At 42.4% G+C, this 21,962-nt stretch overlaps 4 protein-coding genes across 4 annotated transcripts; all 4 read left to right on the top strand.

Annotated features, from left to right (window-relative positions):
- The first annotated feature begins 1,173 nt into the window (after nucleotides 1–1,173).
- On the top strand, nucleotides 1,174–2,838 carry LOC118413698 (crystal protein-like). The gene has a single exon (XM_035817226.1). The coding sequence runs from the start codon at nucleotides 1,174–1,176 to the stop codon at nucleotides 2,836–2,838; it is 1,665 nt and encodes a 554-aa protein (XP_035673119.1).
- Nucleotides 2,839–3,029: 191 nt separating this feature from the next.
- On the top strand, nucleotides 3,030–5,286 carry LOC118414994 (cAMP-regulated D2 protein-like). Its single transcript, XM_035819363.1, has one exon. It carries the CDS (start codon nucleotides 3,592–3,594, stop codon nucleotides 5,254–5,256), a length of 1,665 nt encoding a protein of 554 aa, XP_035675256.1. The 5' UTR covers nucleotides 3,030–3,591; the 3' UTR covers nucleotides 5,257–5,286.
- A 763-nt stretch (nucleotides 5,287–6,049) lies between these two features.
- LOC118413697 (crystal protein-like) lies at nucleotides 6,050–7,718 on the top strand. The gene is made up of 2 exons (XM_035817225.1): nucleotides 6,050–6,890; nucleotides 7,228–7,718. The coding sequence occupies exons 1-2, from the start codon at nucleotides 6,050–6,052 to the stop codon at nucleotides 7,716–7,718; spliced, it is 1,332 nt and encodes a 443-aa protein (XP_035673118.1).
- A 5,641-nt stretch (nucleotides 7,719–13,359) lies between these two features.
- On the top strand, nucleotides 13,360–21,055 carry LOC118413476 (testicular haploid expressed gene protein-like). Its single transcript, XM_035816887.1, has 8 exons — nucleotides 13,360–13,547; nucleotides 14,547–14,574; nucleotides 15,253–15,318; nucleotides 15,813–15,947; nucleotides 16,480–16,617; nucleotides 17,085–17,214; nucleotides 18,372–18,503; nucleotides 19,197–21,055. The coding sequence occupies exons 1-8, from the start codon at nucleotides 13,502–13,504 to the stop codon at nucleotides 19,485–19,487; spliced, it is 966 nt and encodes a 321-aa protein (XP_035672780.1). The 5' UTR covers nucleotides 13,360–13,501; the 3' UTR covers nucleotides 19,488–21,055.
- The last annotated feature ends 907 nt before the right edge of the window (nucleotides 21,056–21,962 follow it).

Here is a 21,962-nt window from a genome sequence, read left to right as displayed (position 1 = left end):
CTTTTTTAAACAGGATAACTCATCATGAAAGGATGGATGGATTCACTGCTGTGATATTCACTATATGACAACTCCCGTATCTCAAATAAAGTCGCTCTTCTATGGCAACTAAAGGAAGGCAAACTTCGTATAGGACGCCCCTGTCTCCGTTTCAAAGAGCGAGAGCGAGAGAGAGAGAGAGAGAGAGAGAGAGCGCGAGAGAGAGAGAGAGCGAGAGAGAGAGAGCGAGAGCGAGAGAGAGCGAGAGAGAGAGAGAGAAAGAGAGAGAGAGAGAGAGGTAGAGAAAGAGAAAGAGAGAGGAAATGAGAGAGATAAAGGCAGAGATAGAGGTAGAGATAGATAGATAGAGATAGATAGGTAGATTGATAGCTACTTAGATAGATAGATAAAGAGAGAGAAAGAGAGAGAGAGAGAAAGAGAGAAAGAGAGAGAGATATTTATTGTCCTAATTTGCCGCCATGTGATCATGTTATCACGTTCAGTATCGATAAGATGACCTTTCACCCCACGTTTGTAAGGTTAGGTCATGTTGCTTCGATGATATAGATGACAACCACGCAAGAATCTCATTGGTCTTCAACTTTGACATTTGAAATATTACCTACAATGCGTTTCGTCATAAGCTAAGGGCACATCCCGCCGTAAGTGCATTTTGTCCGTACGTTTTTGTTTGGGAGGCCACGTCCGCCACGTATCTCTAAAAACGTTCAGGGCACGCGCGTCGACCGTACTGGCACGTACGGGGGACGAATCCGCAGCCCGATGGCACACAAAGTTTTGCCTGCACGTAAAGTTGTACGGCGTGTCTGCGTGCTCCAAAATCCGATTGCCTACGAGTTCGTACGGAGGCGGTACACTACTTAATACCACTTACGGATCCGAAAAGATTGGCACGTAGACAGCACGTATTTGCACGTACGACGGGTTGTGCTCTTAGATATAGATGGTGATGAGCACGAGGAGACGTCAAAAGTTCAGTGGGACACTAAAGGGGCCTTTGGACCTACCTGATGACATGAGGATTACTTATTAGTCTCTTAAAACAAACACTAGTACACGTAAGAAGGCTGCGAACAGTGCCAACAGTGGTGCGAACAGGTATTCTACTGCCTGTCCCTGTGTCATATACTAGTCGTACTACTAGACTATACTCGTCCACGGTAGATCCTAGCCATGTCTAGCTTCTCCGTTCCCCAGATTGTTGTCTTGTTCTCGGTTGTGGCGGGGATGTCCGCCTCAGACCACGGTCCTATCTTCCACACGCAGTACGGAGACGTGCGGGGCGTGTACATAGAGGAAGGTGCCATCGTCCTCGGCCTACCCTTCGGACAACCCCCGGTTGGCGAGCTCCGCTGGAAACCTCCGAAGCCGTTTACGGGATCGTGGGCACCTCACATCCGCGACGGCAGCGTACCGGGCCCGGCATGTCCACAGGTCGGCTGCGGCCCGGACGATGAAGACCCTAAATTCGTCTGTCCCCGAGACGGCAAACTCAGCGAGGACTGTCTGTATCTGAACATCTTTACTCCACGCACTGTCTTGACGAACTCTACCGTAAGACTACCCGTTATGGTCTGGCTTCATGGTGGTAATTACAACTCAGAAAGCGGTTCTGGCCTTTCTTACGACGGTCGCTTTCTGGCCAATAAAACAAACACCGTTGTCGTCACAACCAACTATAGACTCGGGGCTCTGGGTTTCCTGGTGGCCGGCGAGGGGGAAGACGCCCCGACAGGTAACTACGGAACAATGGATCAGATCCAGGCTTTAAAGTGGGTACAGGAAAACATCGGTGATTTCGGTGGAGACAAAAACCACGTCACCATTTTCGGACAGAGTGCAGGGTCCGATTCAGTCGGTATTCACGTGACGTATAACGGTTCTGCCGACTTGTTCGAAAAGGGCATCATGTCGAGCGTGCCTTTCACCATCTATCACAAGTCTCGTGCCGACGCCGTGCGACTCGGAAACCGCTTCGCCGAACTGCTGAACTGCTCGGCCGGCGACGTCAAGTGTATCCGTTCCAAAACCACAGACGAACTTGTACAAGCACAAGATAAGATAGGCACCTTCGTAGCCAACCCGTTTCGTCTCTTTGAGGTGTTTGAGCAATGGGGACCCCACTTTGACGGCGATATTCTAACCGAAGAACTTGTTGACAAATTTGCTAAAGGACAGTTTCAGAAGAAACCGTTTATCATAGGAACAGTAAGTGAAGAAGCTGTACTCTACATATATGGGGCGCTTGGAGGCAAAGTTTCAAAACTTGAACTGGACGGCATTGCCGTAGCCTTTGCGCATTTGAAGGCAGACCAGGCCCTTCGTGAATATGACCCGCCACCATCCTCAGACTATCGGTCTGTCTTATCCGTGGCTGTGACGGACTGGGTCTGGGCCTGTCCAACCCGTAACGTCATACGGAACGCCATCGCCGGTGGAGAATCCGACGTCTGGCTCTACGTCTTCGACCACGTTTTGTCTATCAAACAAGCCTGGGGCAACTCTACATGTATTAGCCACGTCTGTCATGGCACCGACGTTCCGATTGTCTTTCAAACCGCACCGCTGGCAAACCTCAGTCTGACCGCCGACGAACAGGTCCTGGCCGACACCATCGCCTACCACTACGGGAACTTTGCGCACACAGGAGACCCAAACAAACCTAACGAACATCTCCCCCCTCCCAACTTCAACATACCAGATAACGTGAACTGGCCAAAGTACAACAAGGACAACCAGTTTCCTATCCTGAACATGACGACTCCACACAACACTCTGATGCACGACTATCGGAAGGACAAGTGCGACTTTTGGGACAGAGAAGACATTTACACCTGAGGAAATTGAGCGTTGTTTTTCAGCACGTATATACCATGTTCTAATCCCACGAAACATTGTATTTTGAAGTACTTGTAACGTGCAGCAGAATATACAATAAAATCAAAATACTATATGATAACTTCTGTCTCATATTGTGTTTGTAACATTTCGACGCCACATTTCTATTGGTTTTGGCTAGGCAATGTGAAACTGCCGCCGACCCACCCAGCCAGACAGTCAACTATACAAGTCATGCCCGTTTATTCCCCGACAGGGCAAACTCCACAATCTTATATTCACACGATCTAGAAGGCCATCTTATTGCACTTCCTTACAGTAAAGTCCGTTCCTCCCTAGCTTTCGCGAAAAACAGCTATGAGGTGTTCATGGTTTTTGCATCACCCTTTTTATATTTACCACGACGCCAGAGGATAGGTTGCGGATAAATACTCTGTGTAAATGACTTGCTTACATATCAGGGGTCTTATGCTTTGACATATTACTCACTATACATTTCATTGCGCCTGCGCAGTTTAACCTTGTCATAGATCGTGATGAGCACGAGGAGACGTCAAAAGTTCAGCCGGACACTAAAGGGGCCCTTTGGACCTACCTGATGATATGGCGATTACTTATTAATCCCTTTAAACAAAAATACACGTAAGAAGGGTACAAACAGTATCAATAGTAGTACGTACGGGTATTTGGCTGCCCTGGTGTCATATACTAGTCGTTCTACTAGGCTATACTCGTCCACGGTAGATCCTAGCCATGTCTAGCTTCTCCGTTGTCCAGATTGTTGTCTTGTTCTCGGTTGTGGCGGGGATGTCCGCCTCAGACCACGGTCCTATCTTCCACACAAAGTACGGAGACGTGCGGGGCGTGTACATAAAGGAAGGCGCCTTCGTCCTCGGCCTACCCTTCGGACAACCTCCGTTTGGCGAGCTCCGCTGGAAACCTCCCAAACCGTTTACGGGATCGTGGGCACCTCACATCCGCGACGGCAGCGTCCCGGGCCCGGCATGTCCGCAGGTCGGCTGCGGCCCCGACGATGAAAAGCCCCTATTCCACTGCTGTCCTCGAGACAAGAAACTCAGTGAAGACTGTCTGTATCTCAACATTTTTGTTCCACACACTGTCCTAACGAACTCTACCGTTAAACTACCCGTGTTGTTCTGGATTCATGGCGGTACTTACGATTCAGGTACCGCTTCTGCCCTCTTTTTCGACGGTCGCTTTCTGTCCAATAAAACAAACACTGTTGTCGTTACAACCAACTATAGACTGGGGGCTCTGGGTTTCCTGGTGGCCGGCGAGGGGGAAGACGCCCCGACAGGGAACTACGGAACAATGGATCAGATCCAGGCTTTAAAGTGGGTACAGGAAAACATCGGTGATTTCGGAGGAGACAAAAACCACGTCACTATTTTCGGACAGAGTGCAGGGTCCGATTCAGTCGGCATTCACATGACGTACAACGGTTCTGCCGACTTGTTCGAAAAGGGCATCATGTCGAGCGTACCTTTCACCATCTATCACAAGTCTCGCGCCGACGCCGTGCGACTCGGAAACCGCTTCGCCGATCTGCTGAACTGCTCGGCCGGCGACGTCAAGTGTATCCGTTCCAAAACCACAGACGAACTTGTACGTGCTCAAGGTATGATAGGCATCTTCATCGCCAACCCGCTTCGTCTTTTTGAGGCGTTTGAGCAATGGGGACCCCACTTTGACGGCGATATTCTAACCGAAGAACTTGTGGATAAGTTTGCAAAAAGACAGTTTCAGAAGAAACCGTTTATCATAGGTACAGTAAGTGAAGAAGCTACTCCATACATATATGGAGCGTTCGGAAAAACGTCTAAACTTGAACTGGACGGCATTGCTGTAGCCTTTATGCATTTGAAGGCAGGCCAGGTCCTTCGTGAATATAACCCGCCACCGTCCTCAGACTATCGGCCTTTCTTATCCGTGATTGTGACTGACTGGGTCTGGGCCTGTCCAACCCGCAACGTCATACGGAACGCCATCGCCGGTGGGGAATCCGACGTCTGGCTCTACGTCTTCGACCACGTTTTGTCTATCAAGCAAGCCTGGGGCAACTCTACATGTATTAGCCACGTCTGTCATGGCTCGGACGTTCCGATTGTCTTTCAAACCGCACCGCTGGGAAACTTCAGCCTGACCGCCGACGAACAGGTCCTGGGCAACACCATCGCGTACCACTACGGCAACTTCGCGCACACAGGAGATCCAAACAAACCTAACGAACATCTCCCCCGTCCCAACCTCAACATACCAGATAACTTGAACTGGCCAAAGTACAGCAAGGACAACCAGTTTCCTATCCTGAACATGACGACTCCACACAACACACTGATGCACGATTATCGGAAGGACAAGTGCGACTTTTGGGACAGAGAAGACATTTACACCTGAGGAAATTGAGCGTTGTTTTTCAGCACGTATATACCATGTTCTAATCCCAGGAATTATGGGGTTTTGAAGTACTTGTGAAGTGCAGCAGAAAATGCAATAAAATCAAAATACTACAAGACAGTTTCTGTCTCAAATTGTACTGTGTTTGTAACATTTCGACGCCATTTGATATCGCCATTATGGGTTATGGCTAGGTAATGTGAAACTACAGCCGAAACACCCACCCAGCCAGCCAGTCTGGCCATTCACCCAGTCAACTATACAAGTCATGCCCATTTACTAGATCCCCGTCAGGGCAAACTCCACAATCATATATTCACACGATCTAGAAGGTCAACTTATTGCACTACGTTACAAGTGAAGTCCGTACCGCGATAGCTTTCGCGTAAAAATTGTACGAGGTGCTCATGGTTTTTGTAGCACCCCTTTTTTATATTTACCACGACGCCAAAGGATAGGTTGCGGATAAATACTCTGTGTAAATACCTTGCTTACATATCAGGGGTCTTATGCTTTGACATATTACTCACTATACATTTCATTGCGCCTGCGCAGTTTAACCTTGTCATAGATAGTAATGAGCACGAGGAGACGTCAAAAGTTCAGCCGGACACTAAAGGGGCTTTTGGACCTACCTGATGATATGAGGATTACTTATTAATCTCTTTAAACAAAAATACACGTAAGAAGGGTACAAACAGTATCAATAGTAGTACGTACGGGTACTTGGCTGTCCTGGTGTCATATACTAGTCGTTCTACTAGGCTATACTCGTCCACGGTAGATCCTAGCCATGTCTAGCTTTTCCGTTGTCCAGATTGTTGTCTTGTTCTCGGTTGTGGCGGGGATGTCCGCCTCAGACCACGGTCCTATCTTCCACACGCAGTACGGAGACGTGCGGGGCGTGTACATAGAGGAAGGCGCCTTCGTCCTCGGTCTACCCTTCGGACAACCCCCGGTTGGCGAGCTCCGCTGGAAACCTCCGAAGCCGTTTACGGGATCGTGGGCACCCCACATCCGCGACGGCAGCGTACCGGGCCCGGCATGTCCACAGATCGGCTGCGGCCCGGACGATGAAGACCCTCAATTCGTCTGTCCCCGAGACGGCAAACTCAGCGAGGACTGTCTGTATCTCAACATCTTTATTTCACGGACCATCCTGACGAACTCTACCGTAAGGCTACCGGTTTTGGTCTGGTTCCATGGCGGTGGTTACGATTCAGGTACCGGTTCTGCCCTGTCTTATGACGGTCGCTTTCTGGCCAATAAAACAAACACCGTTGTCATGACAACCAACTATAGACTCGGGGCTCTGGGTTTCCTGGTGGCCGGCGAGGGGGAAGACGCCCCGACAGGTAACTACGGAACAATGGATCAGATCCAGGCCTTAAAGTGGGTACAGGAAAACATCGGTGATTTCGGTGGAGACAAAGACCACGTCACCATTTTCGGACAGAGTGCAGGGTCCGATTCAGTCGGCATTCACATGACGTACAACGGTTCTGCCGACTTGTTCGAAAAGGGCATCATGTCGAGCGTACCTTTCACCATCTATCACAAGTCTCGTGCCGACGCCGTGCGACTCGGAAACCGCTTCGCCGAACTGCTGAACTGCTCGGCCGGCGACGTCAAGTGTATATATCCGTTCCAAAGCAACGGAAGAACTTATATACGCGCAAAAGATGATAGGCAACTTCATTGAAAACCCGTTTCGTCTCTTTGAGGCGTTTGAGCAATGGGGACCCCACTTTGACGGCGATATTCTAACCGAAGAACTTGTAGACAAATTTGCAAAAGGACAGTTTCAGAAAAAGCCGTTTATCATAGGCACAGTAAGTCAAGAAGCTTTTCCATGGATTTATGGAGCGTTCGGAAAAATGTCGAAACTCGAACTGGACGGCGTTGCTGTGGCCTTTATGCGCTTGAAGGCAGGTCAAGTTATTGATGAATATGACCCGCCACCATCCTCAGACTATCGGCCTGTCTTATCCGTGGCTGTGACGGACTGGGTCTGGGCCTGTCCAACCCGTAACGTCATACGGAACGCCATCGCCGGTGGAAATTCCGACGTCTGGCTCTACGTCTTCGACCATGTTTTTTCTATCAAACACACTTGGGGCAACTCTACATGCTGTTTTACCCACGTCTGCCACGCCTCGGACATTCCGATTGTCTTCCAATCCGCACCGCTGGCAAACCTCAGTCTGACCGCCGACGAACAGGTCCTGGCCGACACCATCGCCTACCACTACGGGAACTTTGCGCACACAGGAGATCCAAACAAACCTAACGAACATCTCCCCCGTCCCAACCTCAACATACCAGATAACCTGAACTGGCCAAAGTACAACAAGGACAACGGGTTTCCTATCCTGAACATGACGACTCCACAGAACATACTGATGCACGACTATCGGAAGGACAAGTGCGACTTTTGGGACAGAGAAGACATTTACACCTGAGCGTTGTGTTTCAGTGCACCAGTTTCTAATCCTATAACACATGGTGTTTTACTGTACTTGTGAAGTGCGACAGAATATACAACAAAATTAAACTACTATGTGACAATTTCTGTCTCAAATTGCGTCTTGAATTAGCAAGGTATGTAATGTATGTCATATGTTATTTCTGAAGTGATGTGCAATCCGTAGCTTTGTGTGGTTGTGGCTTAGTTCGTTTGTTTGTGGTTTAACAGCACAATAAATAAATTATTTTTGAACAGTTGTTTACAAATGGCTAGGTGTAAACAGAACACAAGAAAGGGCAAGATTGGCTATGGGGCCGGCCTCTGGCTATAACTGGATGGACTGCAAAAGACCGACTGAAGTCCCATGGCAACTTATTTGTCCCTATTTGGCCAAAACCGTCTATTTTTTTCATCCATCTGACACGTCTGCTTGGACATTACTCCTGGTAGCTTTTTGTGCTACTGCAGAAGAGCGTACGGTTTTGGCATCTCATTTTCTACACATGCTTTGGTCAGGATATTTTTGAATCAGCATTGAGGAGGGGTGGACTTTGTCATTTGCTGTGATGCACATTGTCGCAATCTGTGGCCATGTTCTCATGTTATCTCGTGCAGTACTGAGAAGATGACCTTTCACCACATGTTTGTGGCCTGACCTAATAGTGCCACATAGCTGGTGCCACAAAGCGTTGCCAAAAACCTAATTCCCAAGGGCCTAGGGGAATGCATGAGTGAACTCAATCGCAGTTCTGTACTAACGGCTCCGTCCTTGAGGTGTCGCCAAAAAAGCAGATCAGTGACTTGAGCTCGAGCGAGCGCCACCAATATGGATCCAACCAAACATGAGACCAACGGATGTATGGCCCTTAACATAAACAGGTCAAAAGTCTAATTCTATTTATCTAGCGAACAAAGCTGTCAATCACTGCTGACAAACAAATAGACACTGAAACTTGGCGGGTGGGATTTTACTACACATGGCACCGTCAGGAATTTGTTATGAAAAGTTTTTTACCCAGTCCTGCTGGAACTAGAAGTACATTCGTGGTTCGTTCTTCATCAATGGTTTAGAATCTAGTGAAAATGTTGCACATCCCGCCACATGTATCAGGTTCCCCACGATAGCTCACGTTTAAGACAATTTGGTTGGTATCTGTGTCAAACAAATGTCCAATGTTTAACTTTATTTACAGATAACAGGTGCCACTATTTGATTGTACATGCCGTTCTAGGGGACGTCACTAAGTTCCGCACAACCTCTTCATCTTCCTGTTATCTAGCTGGGTAAATGCCAGCTCCCTATCTATTTAAAACTCGGCCTCTCCCTCCAGAAAACCATTGCTGTCATCAAATCGTACGAGTGTTCCTGTGCATACAGAGGTCTACATTCCACGGCCGGGCTCAGTTAAACCCATCACTAGGAAATGGTGTAGAGTGGCGTGACGGCGTCTAGATCACGGTAGTAAGGTCGCATACACACTCCTAGGCCGGCTGCACTTCTCTGCAAGCGTTTGATACTAAACGCTACCGTAGGATCTGCTTGGAGATTAGTACAGTCTATAGCTAGCTTAGAGGTATAAACACCGAGCCAACACATTAGAAGTTAGTAAATTCGGTCAATGCTTGAAAACTGTCTTACATTTAGCAACGTTCGATGACTTTTTATCTACCGTTAGTAAGGTAACCAGCTACTCCAGGACAAATTGCAGTGCTGACTAGTACCGCTAGAGGACTATATAGGTCACCTACTGGCGTGTTTCATACGGGATATCTTCTTCAGCACCAAGGGCAGTACTGGGCGGTACCGCTAGGAGCACATAGGCTCGCCTTTTCTGCGTCTTCGGTGCGGGATATCGTTTCTGGCAATATGAAGGCTCGCATGCCATTGTTTTTCGCGCAACAACTCGATGGCCTTTCTCGAACGTACGTCGCCTTATGACGCCATATTCCATCTCTAAGCTTTTGTTTAGAACAACAAAGATATTCCATCTCTAAGAGTTTGTTTAGAACAACAAAGATATTCCATCTCTAAGCTTTTGTTTAGAACAACAAAGATATTCCGTCTCTAAGCGTTTGTTTAGAACAAGAAAGATATTCCGTCTCTAAGCGTTTGTTTAGAACAACAAAGATATTCCGTCTCTAAGCGTTTGTTTAGAACAACAAAGATATTCCATCTCTAAGCTTTTGTTTAGAACAACAAAGATATTCCATCTCTGAGCTTTTGTTTAGAACAATAAAGATATTCCGTCTCTAAGCGTTTGTTTAGAACAACAAAGATATTCCATCTCTAAGCTTTTGTTTAGAACAACAAAGATATTCCATCTCTAAGCTTTTGTTTAGAACAACAAAGATATTCCGTCTCTAAGCTTTTGTTTAGAACAACAAAGATATTCCATCTCTAAGCTTTTGTTTAGAACAACAAAGATATTCCGTCTCTAAGCGTTTGTTTAGAACAACAAAGATATTCCGTCTCTAAGCTTTTGTTTAGAACAACAAAGATATTTCATCTTTAAAACAACAAAGATATTCCATCTCTAAGCTTTTGTTTAGAACAACAAAGATATTCCATCTCTAAGCTTTTGTTTAGAACAACAAAGATATTCCACCTCTAAGCTTTTGTTTAGAACAACAAAGATATTTCATCTTTAAAACAACAAAGATATTCCATCTCTAAGCTTTTGTTTAGAACAACAAAGATATTCCATCTCTAAGCTTTTGTTTAGAACAACAAAGATATTCCGTCTCTAAGCGTTTGTTTAGAACAACAAAGATATTCCATCTCTAAGCTTTTGTTTAGAACAACAAAGATATTTCATCTTTAAAACAACAAAGATATTCCATCTCTAAGCTTTTGTTTAGAACAACAAAGATATTCCATCTCTAAGCGTTTGTTTAGAACAACAAAGATATTCCACCTCTAAGCGTTTGTTTAGAACAACAAAGATATTCCGTCTCTAAGCGTTTGTTTAGAACAACAAAGATATTCCATCTCTAAGCTTTTGTTTAGAACAACAAAGATATTCCATCTCTGAGCTTTTGTTTAGAACAATAAAGATATTCCATCTCTAAGCTTTTGTTTAGAACAACAAAGATATTCCATCTCTAAGCTGTTGTTTAGAACAACAAAGATATTCCATCTCTAAGCTTTTGTTTAGAACAACAAAGATATTCCGTCTCTAAGCTTTTGTTTAGAACAACAAAGATATTCCGTCTCTAAGCGTTTGTTTAGAACAACAAAGATATTCCGTCTCTAAGCTTTTGTTTAGAACAACAAAGATATTTCATCTTTAAAACAACAAAGATATTCCATCTCTAAGCTTTTGTTTAGAACAACAAAGATATTCCATCTCTAAGCTTTTGTTTAGAACAACAAAGATATTCCACCTCTAAGCTTTTGTTTAGAACAACAAAGATATTTCATCTTTAAAACAACAAAGATATTCCATCTCTAAGCTTTTGTTTAGAACAACAAAGATATTCCATCTCTAAGCTTTTGTTTAGAACAACAAAGATATTCCGTCTCTAAGCGTTTGTTTAGAACAACAAAGATATTCCATCTCTAAGCTTTTGTTTAGAACAACAAAGATATTTCATCTTTAAAACAACAAAGATATTCCATCTCTAAGCTTTTGTTTAGAACAACAAAGATATTCCATCTCTAAGCGTTTGTTTAGAACAACAAAGATATTCCACCTCTAAGCGTTTGTTTAGAACAACAAAGATATTCAATTTGTAAGCGTTTGTTTAGAACAACAAAGATATTCCATCTCTAAGCGTTGTTTAGAACAACAAAGATATTCCATCTCTAAGCGTTTGTTTAGAACAACAAAGATATTCCATCTCTAAGCTTTTGTTTAGAACAACAAAGATATTCCATCTCTAAGCTGTTGTTTAGAACAACAAAGATATTCCATCTCTGAGCTTTTGTTTAGAACAATAAAGATATTCCATCTCTGAGCTTTTGTTTAGAACAACAAAGATATTCCATCTCTAAGCTTTTGTTTAGAACAACAAAGTTTCCTGGCCGCCGACAGACGCCCCATTCACAATGTGGTAACGTTAAAAGGTTTTGCCATTTTACCTGCTGTATGTTAAGGAATGAAGACCTATATTGTACATGTACACCCACTGGGTTAAGTACAGGTCGCAACAAAATGATAGCTGACAGGTATACATGAAATATTTACAATGTCAAACAACACAAGGATTATATTCTACCATGTGAAGTCGACTTCTTCTCGCTTCTTTGTGATACTGAAAATGTAGGAACAGACAGGTTTTACAATCGAATGTTTGTCTGACTTCATTGGAAATATGAATTTGTATATGGTGTTAATAAGTTTTTTCCCAAGAGAGGAGAGGACGGGGGACGAATCTAAGGGCGAGACCATGGTTCGAGATACCGCGGGTAAGTTTAGACATATTTATAATCATCTACCAAACGGTAACGGTCTAGCCTGGTATCCAGCCGTGTTATAGTAAATGTACTTACGGAGAGGACAGATGAGAATCGGGAGCTATAATACGGCTAGATACCAGGCAACTACCGGTATGGGCAGAGACGTAAAAGATCTGAGTTTGATGCGGACTGCTACATATCCGAGTAGAGTTAGACTCGTAAAATCTCTCTCCCATTGTGACAGTAGGGTTTAAGAACTGCTAAACTGGCAAAACGTATTTGAGCCTTTTGGCGTAATCGCTTGCGTGTTGAGTTTGTAATCTGGCGGCCCGGATTCGGCGCAGGTTCGAATCCCAGGAGTTAGGATATTGTTTCTTTCTGTTTCTACTCCTTTCTTACACAATTGTAATAAGGAACTAGTTTCTCATCATATGTTTTGATGGACGAAACGATGGAATCAAGCTGCAAATCATGTTTTCAATCAATCACATTGAAACGTTATTGTGGCATTTTGTTGTCCGACACAAATCCATTCGGTCCAACAGACAGATTTGCTTCACACGTACGATTTCAACTTTTTTCAGAGGCGTGCGCGACTCCCGTAAGGCCTACAGAGGTTAGGAGAAAGGTATCTCACTGCACTTGGGGCACCGGTGCGGCACTGCGGGGTTCGTAGCTGATTCAACGAATTTGATAGATAAAGAACGAATTTTCATACGCTTTGTGCATTTTGTTGTCTTCTAAGTTAGGAAACAGTGCAGCCAAGAAGAAGAAGAAAGTCATACTGTTTCGTATTACGCAATATCTAAATTATGAAAATATCGGCGAAATAACAAAACATATTGCCGCAGTGAACGAACCCCGCAGTGCCGGGCCGGTGCCCCAAGTGCAGTGAGATGGTCAGTCCTATATCGGCTTTCTTTGATATGAAGAAAAGGTCATAATACTAACTAATAGTTCACTCAACTGGTTCCCGGCGACGCGGCTGCAGTTCAATTCACTTCCGCAGCAGGACGCTATTTCAAAAAGGGACGTTAAATGCTCATACGCTGTCAGATTTTTTATATTCTTTCGTGATTCTTTACTTGCATTTTTCCAATGCACCCTACTATAATTCGCGTCGAGTTAAAATCTGTCAATCTGTGGTCCTGAACTCTTGAAATCCCCATGGCCATATGGCTTGACACAGTGCGAATGTGTATCCGAATGTGCGGCCAGCTTTTGTTCTCCGTTACCTAGTAACCAGAGAGACGCTTTAGCGAGGGCCCTTTTGTAACTTGTGACCGGACGAGACATCGATCAAACTGTGTTGCTGTCCAACCGAAGCTGCTGAAATATACAGATTTCATCCAAACTACCGAAGGACTGAGGTTTACAAGATGACTGCGACGGAAGGTCCGTTGTTTACCGACTCGGGCGGCGAAGGTGAGTCCAACACGCGCGCGTTGTCTCGGTGATATCGTGCACCTGTCGTGATCTTGTCTGGGGCGAGGCGCATCGTTACCGGGCGATCAAGAAACGACAAAGCAGCCTCGATTTTTGAGCTCCCGACTGTGATTTTTGATAACCAGCAAACTCCAAAAGCAAGATGCATTATATGCGCATTTAAATGTTTACGTTGGAGTCTTGGACGTATGAACGTAATTTGCACGTAATTAGGTTGGGTTTGGAAATATTAAGGCCGGCTTTAACGTTACAATATAAGACAAAACGCATTTCGCAAATGATTAAGTTTACTGCCACACGTCAACACAATAATGTTTGCAGTACTGACGTTTTGCAAACTGATGTGACAATGTTATTTAGCATTATCCCTCTTTTCAACCTCCTTGGTATAGTCGTACGTAACGTTAGTCGGACTGTGTTTGTGTTTTGTTCAATTTCTAACGTTAACGTTAACGTTATATTAAATGTAGCCTAACATACAGGATATCAGAGATGGCGGTGATGTTTGCACACTATTGTTGAAGCTTGTGCCCCCTCTCATATGGTTCAACGTTACTGTAAAAGAGGAAATGTTAGTGGTAACGTTAATGTTGTTCTATATGATATTGTGGTATTTGCTGTGACCTCTTTACTGCAAGCTTAGAAAATATTTGTTATGCCCACCTACCACCATGTTTCAATGGCATAACATCAATGCATTTTCTGACTCCACTGAACTCTTTGTTTCAGTGTATTATATCATACTTTCTGTCCCATATCCACACTGTAATGTGACAAAGAAATGGAATTATGTACATAAAATGCCGATTACATCATACTTTCTGTTCAGATATGCACACTGTAGATTATATCATACTTTTTGTTCTGATATCTGCACTATGATCAGGCAAAGAAATGGAATATCTTGCAATACTAGGTGTATGTTTTCTAGCATTTCTCTTGTAATTGATTATGCTACTTTTTCTGATTTATCAACAGAGACAAACACAAATGAGCAAGCAACAGCGTGAGTATGCCTTTGAAGTTTTCTTATATGAATTATACTAAAATGTACCATCAATGAGCTTTTATCATTGCTACCTCAAATGCAGTCATTATTCGTATACCCAGAGATTAGCACCTAGCCGTACATGGATCCAGGTTGGAGCGTAAAAGCAGGCATTATCTATTGGGCTGTGCAAAAAAAAGACATGATTCCTGCAAACAGATCAGAATTGTCAATTCAAGATTTGTTAATCATGATTCATGAATGGTATCATTGAATGTCTGTCCAATAACCCTAGCCTGGATACCAGGCTGTTTTTTAGGGCTATGCAGGCCAGCTCCAGGGTACCATGCTATGAGGACATTTGCCTCTAAGTGGTGGCTGTAATAAAACTTCCTTGAGCCAAGGAGCTGGCCTGTGTTGGCCCTGGAGCCAAGAAACTGGCCTGTGTAAGCCCTGAGAACAGTCTGACATCCAGACTAAGGAACCCAGCTTGTGCCTTTGCTCCAGTATAGGCAGAAGTCCTTTTTCTAATTTAAACTTTTCTTGAGAAACTAACAAAGGAGGATAAAAAGAAGGACATTAAAGATATGTAGAGTAATTAAAAAGGATAAACCCCGATTAGCTATTAAAATTGAAATTAAGTGTTGTGACAACTCTACAATGAGAGTGTGATATCATAATGATTATTTTCCACAGGCTACGGAGGGTCTACCAACTAGCATCACCAAAAACGTCCAAATCTGTGTGGCTAACAAACTATGAGTAAGTATTAAAATAATTGTGGTAGATCTAATGACATTGGTGTTTATCTTAATATCTTCACTAAGACGGTTACATCTTTGGTAGCAAGTGTGGTTGTGTATTTGTAGTTGAATGGCATAACTCACAGGCTATTACCTTGCTATCATGTCTTATCCTGAACTATTGGTCCTTGAATTCTGGGTCACCCAGCAGCCTTCTTTTGTACTGCTGTGTTAATATTTTTGTATTGGATAGTTTTGCATTTAATGGAGGCTTAAATTGGGCCCCTAGCAGCTTTCTTTAGAATTGCAGCTGGGATTTTGTTGATGATTTTAAAAAGAATAACATTGTAGATTTACATGAATGTAACTATAACATAATAACAAATTATAACATAAGTGCATACATAAGTAAGTATTACTAACAAAAAAAAATTGATTTACAATTTTGCTGTACATCAAGGAAGAAATGGTTTGAAATTCTCTGAAAAATTGTGACTTGTTGGTCCTCTTCAGACCAAAGTTGGTGTGGGGGAACCAGGACCACCTGTGGCCGATGTCGCCAACTGCACTGAGGGCGTCCGCGACCCCACGCCTGGAACGTCTGGCGCTCTCTAAGAGAAACTTCCAAACTGGCAGGAAAATCTGCAGGTATGTACATACAGAGTATACCTCTTTTATTCAATACCCCAAGTCAAACTGTGGCACTCCAAAGACTTATACACGGTATTGGGGTCTGCATGGAGGGTTCCTGGAAATGCTTTAAATTTTGGAGGGCCAACAATGCTTAAGGCTAACATTCCGAAGCTGGCCGAATACTTCTTGTGGTGAATTAGCTCACTATGTAACGATAGTTCACCTTTATCTGCGGGGTAACCTATATCCATTGTTTTTCAAAACAGGGTAATTTAGGCACATCAAGCCGACAGGTGGTAGTTTCAAACTGCAGTATACTGAAAATATTGCAAGTTGAAACCAACGTCCGACAACGTGATATTCCCAAATACACCCTGTTTTTAAAAGCAATGGATATAGATTACAACTGTACTTGACGGATAAAGGTGAACTAGCCTTACATGTATGATGCATCATTAAAAGAAAAAGGCATGTATGCAGACCCTGCTACATGTGTATTTGATTCTAATTTCCATTCACGTTGATGATGTGTCATTTTTGCTTGCAGGCCTGAGTTTTCCTACAGCTGTGGCCGTACCTCTGTTATCTGGGAAGTCAGCCCTTTAGCGATGACTGCAGACTCCACTGAACGTGTCAAAGTGCTCGCCCTTCCAAAAAAGCCCCCACCAGAATATCTGGGAGACAGGTAAAGTGATTTACCAATACTTATTGATTGGAGGTTTTAATTGACCAATCCTGTCACAATTAGCAGTAAACCAATGATAACACATTTATGGTATTAGTGGTGGTTCGAGTCACAGCCACACTCTCATTGGTCGAACTTTTCGACCAATGACATTTGCAGCATGTCCACCTGATAGTTTGCATTTTTATGATTTATTTTGCAATTTTACACTTTGACAGAGGAATGTTGCAACAAAAAACTTAAGAGGCCTAGTAATAATTTCTTGAATGTGAGATGTTTAATTAGAAAAGAGGTGTATATTTGGCATATATGTGTATGTTAGTTGAATGATACCGTAATGGTAGTGGAACATACAATTCATGTAATCAGAAAATAATGTGCTTCAATTCTATTTTATTTTCAATTTTCAATTCTCATTCAATTCTAAAGGAACATCATTCAAATATGTTAATTACCGTACACAACAGGCCTGAAAATGAGTTCTCCTGTTCGATATGGACCGTAGCGGACGGAGCGAAGAGATGTCCCAGTAGAGAAAGATCTGATTACTTGGCACGCCCTAAAACTCCGCATCGAGACTACACAGGAAACAAAGAGGTAACAACTTACAACTAAACAAACAAACAAACAAACAAACAAACAAAGTCAGTGGTCAGGCAATCATGGAATGTGCTTTCCTGCTTGCTTTATTTGCTGTGATTTGAATTGCAATTTATTTGTCTTGGATTTGGTTCCAATATTACCAAAGCAGGTTACAAGCCTGTTTTGATATTCTGGCTTCTTTGTAAACTCTGAAGAGATTATCAGAACTAACATTTCCTGACTCTGCTCAAAACTGGACACAAACAGAGATTAGGTTACAAGACTTGTGTGCCGTCACAATCTAGTACAAGTGTTCATTGAGAAATAGTTGATCAAGAATGAACCAATACACAGTAGTATTTGGTACAATTTCAGGTTCTATGAAGTCATTACAATCATCCAGATCATGTTTAGATCTAGACAAGTGGACTTGTTTATAATGACCACATAGTCAAATTTCTTATATTGCAATTATGACAAGCAACTGGATATGATTTATAGTTATTAAAGATAATGAACTGCAAGAGTTTGCATTACTGATCACAATTAGGGATTAAGTGCCAATAAACAGAAAAGTGCATGATTATTAGGGATTATAAAATGCTCTTCAGTCTGAGCGGCAGTATCCAATAAAGGGTTGGAGTGTTTACTGAGGGAGGTCTTGCTTGAGCCACCTCCTCAAAAATTTCAATTTTATTTCAATTGGTATAATATTACATGTTTTGCATCTTGCACTTGCATGTATGCATGCTTTTCAATTATTAAAGGACATAAACTTTGGAATCTGTTTTGCCTTGAGCCTTGTCACTCTACTTTGAGAGAAAACCACTTGACTGTATGACTGTATTCTCTAGGTCTTCCTGGTGGTACTCTTAGACAAGTTTGACTGTTACAGTAACGCTTGTACACCTTTTTCCGTAGCGTAACCTATATCCGTTGTATTTAAAAACAGAGGGTATTTTGGGATATCAAGTAGCCCAGTGGTTTCAAACGGCAACATTTTCAAAATATTACAGTTTGAAACCACCATCTGTCAACTTGACATTCTTGAGTACAATTTTTTTTAAAAACAACGGATAAAGGTTACCCGCGGATAAAGGTTAACTAACATTAATCATTTCATATATTCCACCATAAGTAAGGTGAAACAACATTGTGATTGTGTTTAACAGGTGGAGACATTAGTGCCCAGATCAGCACAACGAGGGATGGCTACCTCGCGAGTGGAGGACCTTGCTCGCCCCAAAAGTCGCCCAGCCGGCCCCTTTTTCGATCCAGGCCACCCAGAGCAGTCTATTTGGAAGGTGACCACAGTTTCAGATTTTTCTTAGATAAAGTAATATTACAAATTATGCATCAGGATTTTTGCCAATAGTTTCACTGCCATGTAACAGAGAATGATGTCCTTGTGCAATTTGTCTAAGTAATAAACTTTTAAATCACAAGAAAAGTTTTACAATTTGCATTGGAAAGCCTTTTGCACAATGTCTTTTTGGACCTTTATTGTAGTTATACATTGTACAAGTTACATTATACAAGTTACATACTGGTTTTGCAACTGAAACAACTGTTAACAACACCTGAAACACAATACATATTTTAAAGCTTTCAATTGCTAGATGTTGATTGAAAACAGTCACTGTGAGTGTATACATTTACATGTAGCAATTGAAAGTTTTCAAATCTGCATTTCTAGCATCATGTTTCAGTTGTTAACACCAGTTCACCTTTATCCGTAGGGTAACCTTTATCCGTTCATTTTAAGAACAATGTATTTAGGGCTATCAAGTCGACAGATGGTGATTTCAAACTGTAATATTTTGAAAACAATACAATTTGAAACTACCGTTCATCGACTTGATATCCCTGTTTAGCAACACAACGGATATAGGTTACCCCGCGGAAAAAGGTGAACTAATGTTACCTTCAAGTTGTTACAAGTTGTACAAGTTATGTAACGACTGAACTGTGTTAACTGGTTAATGAATACTAACCAGGTGAATGGAAAGGCACGCAGTGCATCAGCAACTCAACGACTCTTGGAACTGTCGAAGCCCAAGGGTTTGGCTGACGGATGGGTCAACAACCGGGAGGTCATGTGGCCGGTGTCTCGGTCAGCGCGGCGCAACCAGCCCACGGAGCGCCTCGGCCAGCTGTCCGTGCCCATCATCAGGGCCACCATGGACCACGTGCAATTTGACCCGGACGCTTTTCTGGTGAAGGAGACGGCTAAGAAAGCGCGCTGTTCACAGAGGACAGAGGAGCTAGCACAGCCTTTAACACGGTAGACTTGTTCAGTCAAGCAGGTATTTCACTGGACTGTGCCAAGTTGTGCTTGGAAATGGTGCCAACTTTGTAAATTTGCGCCAAGTTTGTAAATTTGCACCAAGTTTGAAAAATTGCACCAATTAGTTTGAAAATTTGTACCAAAGTTGAAAATTTGCACCAAGTTTGAAAATTTGCACCAAGTTTGAAAATTTGCACCAAATTTGAAAATTTGCGCCAATTTTGTGCCAACTTTCCCTTGCAGTCACACTGACGGCAACTCACAGGTAAAATACTTGGCGAAATTATAAAAACGAACAACATGTCTGCACCAGGAATGATGCATTTTCAGTTCCGATCAGATACATACACTAAATTAAAACTATGCACAATTATTGAAAATTCATTAAAAAAAGTGGATTGCACAAATTGGTGCTGTTTCACACCAATTTGCCACTTTCTAGCAACAAATTGTGCTGATTTGCGCCACTTTGCCTGGCGCAATTTGGTGCAGTCCAGTGAGATACCCACTTCAGCATCTTTACGATATGCATATTGAAAGATAAGCATGCTATTATTATGCTTAATGATATCTTCCACTTGCCCCAATGCTGCTATATTTCTGTGTATGAACTTGATCCTAATGTTACCCGTTATACCCGAATATTGAACTGGTGACTTTGATTGCAGAAATGGCTGCTTTGATACCAAACTCGAATTGTGTGAGTTTGAAAATTTTTTATGACATAGTTTATTGCAACAATCATGTTAAATTCCTGAATATCAATTCTGGCAAAATTTCATGGAATATAAAGTAAAAGGACATTAGGATGATTGTTTACAAGCAAATAGGGCTGCCTGTTAACAGTTTTGTTAGCGCAATACCGTGTCAAGGCAATAAAATCAGTTGTCACTGAGATTATTCTGAACGTTTTGCACCCAACATACACGTCTGATGTGTGTCTTTTAACTCACAGTGAGAAATGAAAGATGGAATTGTAAGATACAAGTACATCTTCCTCCTGCACAAAGTTAAGAGATAGATCCTGTACATAGTATTGTATGATCATGATGACATAGTATATCTCAATTAGTAGTTCAACCAATGAGAAAATGGCAATCTAAAGCCATTCAACCAATGGGAGAGTGGCTGCATGTCCATCAAATGTTTGCATTTTTATGGCTTTATTTTGCATGTTTATGTTTTGGCAGAGGTGGAGGCTATTAGATTTGTCTATTGTCAGTTGCTTGTTTGTTTATTTGTTTGTTGGATGGACAGCAGCATTCAGAAAAATTTAGAGTGAAAAATGTTGGTGATGGTTGATGGAAAAAAATTTGAAAAAAAAATTGTACCAATTCCTATGCTATTCAACCCTGTACTGCTACTGACTTCAATGTATGTCAACACGAGAGATATGTAACATGATACCAAGGACACTAAACTTTGATGTTTGTTGCAGCAGAATATTCATCTTGAAATTTTTTAACTTAATGATACACTGCCTGGCTGCTGAAGAAAATGTTTTGTATGACTGATATGTAGATAAAAGTTTTTGACATGTGAAATAAAGCATGAATGTTGGACTTCCGACTAGTATGACATTGTCTAATTTCTCACATAATCACTATTCAGTTTATTGTCTCTAAATCTTTTCCCCGTCTTGCAAGGGTAACACAAATAATGCAGTTGAATTTTGGCATCAGATGAAAAATTGTAATACATGTAGTTATTAAATTACAGTACATGTACCGATATCTATCCTACCCTTGGGAATTTTATCATCTTGCTACTCCACTGGAGATATTTGCAAATTATACAAAACAAGAGGACATACGAAACATACCTTTTTTTATTGATATATACAACCCAATTATAATCCTGTACATCAAATCGCAAGTAAGCCTAGAAAACAACCAGCAAGCGTGTCACCATGCAGTGCAGTCACACCTATTTACATGTGACCACCACAATTATAATATAAAGAACATCAGGACAATGTGACCACTTGTTGGTGGTCCCCAGATATTTCCCATAATTTGTTATATAATATGTTGGGAACCTTACTGTGGCCTAGCAATTTGACAGAGTGCTCAAAAATTTCATTGATAAAAAAGACTCTTTTAACACTTTGTTTTGAGAAACATTATGAAGTCAAGGGTACACAAGTCCAATTGAAGATGCAGCAAGGCCACCAACATGCAGAGCAGTGAGATATCCAATTTTTCCCATTGACATAAGCATCAAGGGTCCTGTCTATAAGCCAGAAGTTATTGGTCCCCTGAGTTGCCTTCTTGGCCTGTTTTGACTGTGTCCAACTTTAACTATCAAGCTAAAGAATTTAATATGTACCCTAACAACATACATGTGTAGCTAATCTGAGGACTTCGCTACCCTCCCTCTGTCCCAGGACGGAAATTTGCTTGTTGGGACGGACAAAATTTTACCCTGTTTATCCAAAAATTCCCCACCTCATGAAATCAATACAAAATCATGACAT

Source organism: Branchiostoma floridae, chromosome 4, assembly GCF_000003815.2.
Source record: "Branchiostoma floridae strain S238N-H82 chromosome 4, Bfl_VNyyK, whole genome shotgun sequence".
NCBI lineage: Eukaryota > Metazoa > Chordata > Leptocardii > Amphioxiformes > Branchiostomatidae > Branchiostoma > Branchiostoma floridae.
Note: the sequence above shows the minus strand (reverse complement) of the source record. Positions and strands in the feature narration are given on the sequence as shown.

Coding starts and splice junctions, on each gene's coding strand:
- LOC118413697 (XM_035817225.1), top strand. CDS start 6,050: ATGTCTAGCTTTTCCGTTGTCCAGATTGTTGTCTTGTTCTCGGTTGTG. Junction 6,891..7,227: donor CTCGGCCGGCGACGTCAAGT/GTATATATCCGT, acceptor CACCATCCTCAG/ACTATCGGCCTGTCTTATCC.
- LOC118413476 (XM_035816887.1), top strand. CDS start 13,502: ATGACTGCGACGGAAGGTCCGTTGTTTACCGACTCGGGCGGCGAAG. Junction 15,319..15,812: donor GTGTGGCTAACAAACTATGA/GTAAGTATTAAA, acceptor GGTCCTCTTCAG/ACCAAAGTTGGTGTGGGGGA. Junction 16,618..17,084: donor CCAGAATATCTGGGAGACAG/GTAAAGTGATTT, acceptor CGTACACAACAG/GCCTGAAAATGAGTTCTCCT.
- LOC118414994 (XM_035819363.1), top strand. CDS start 3,592: ATGTCTAGCTTCTCCGTTGTCCAGATTGTTGTCTTGTTCTCGGTTGTG.
- LOC118413698 (XM_035817226.1), top strand. CDS start 1,174: ATGTCTAGCTTCTCCGTTCCCCAGATTGTTGTCTTGTTCTCGGTTGTG.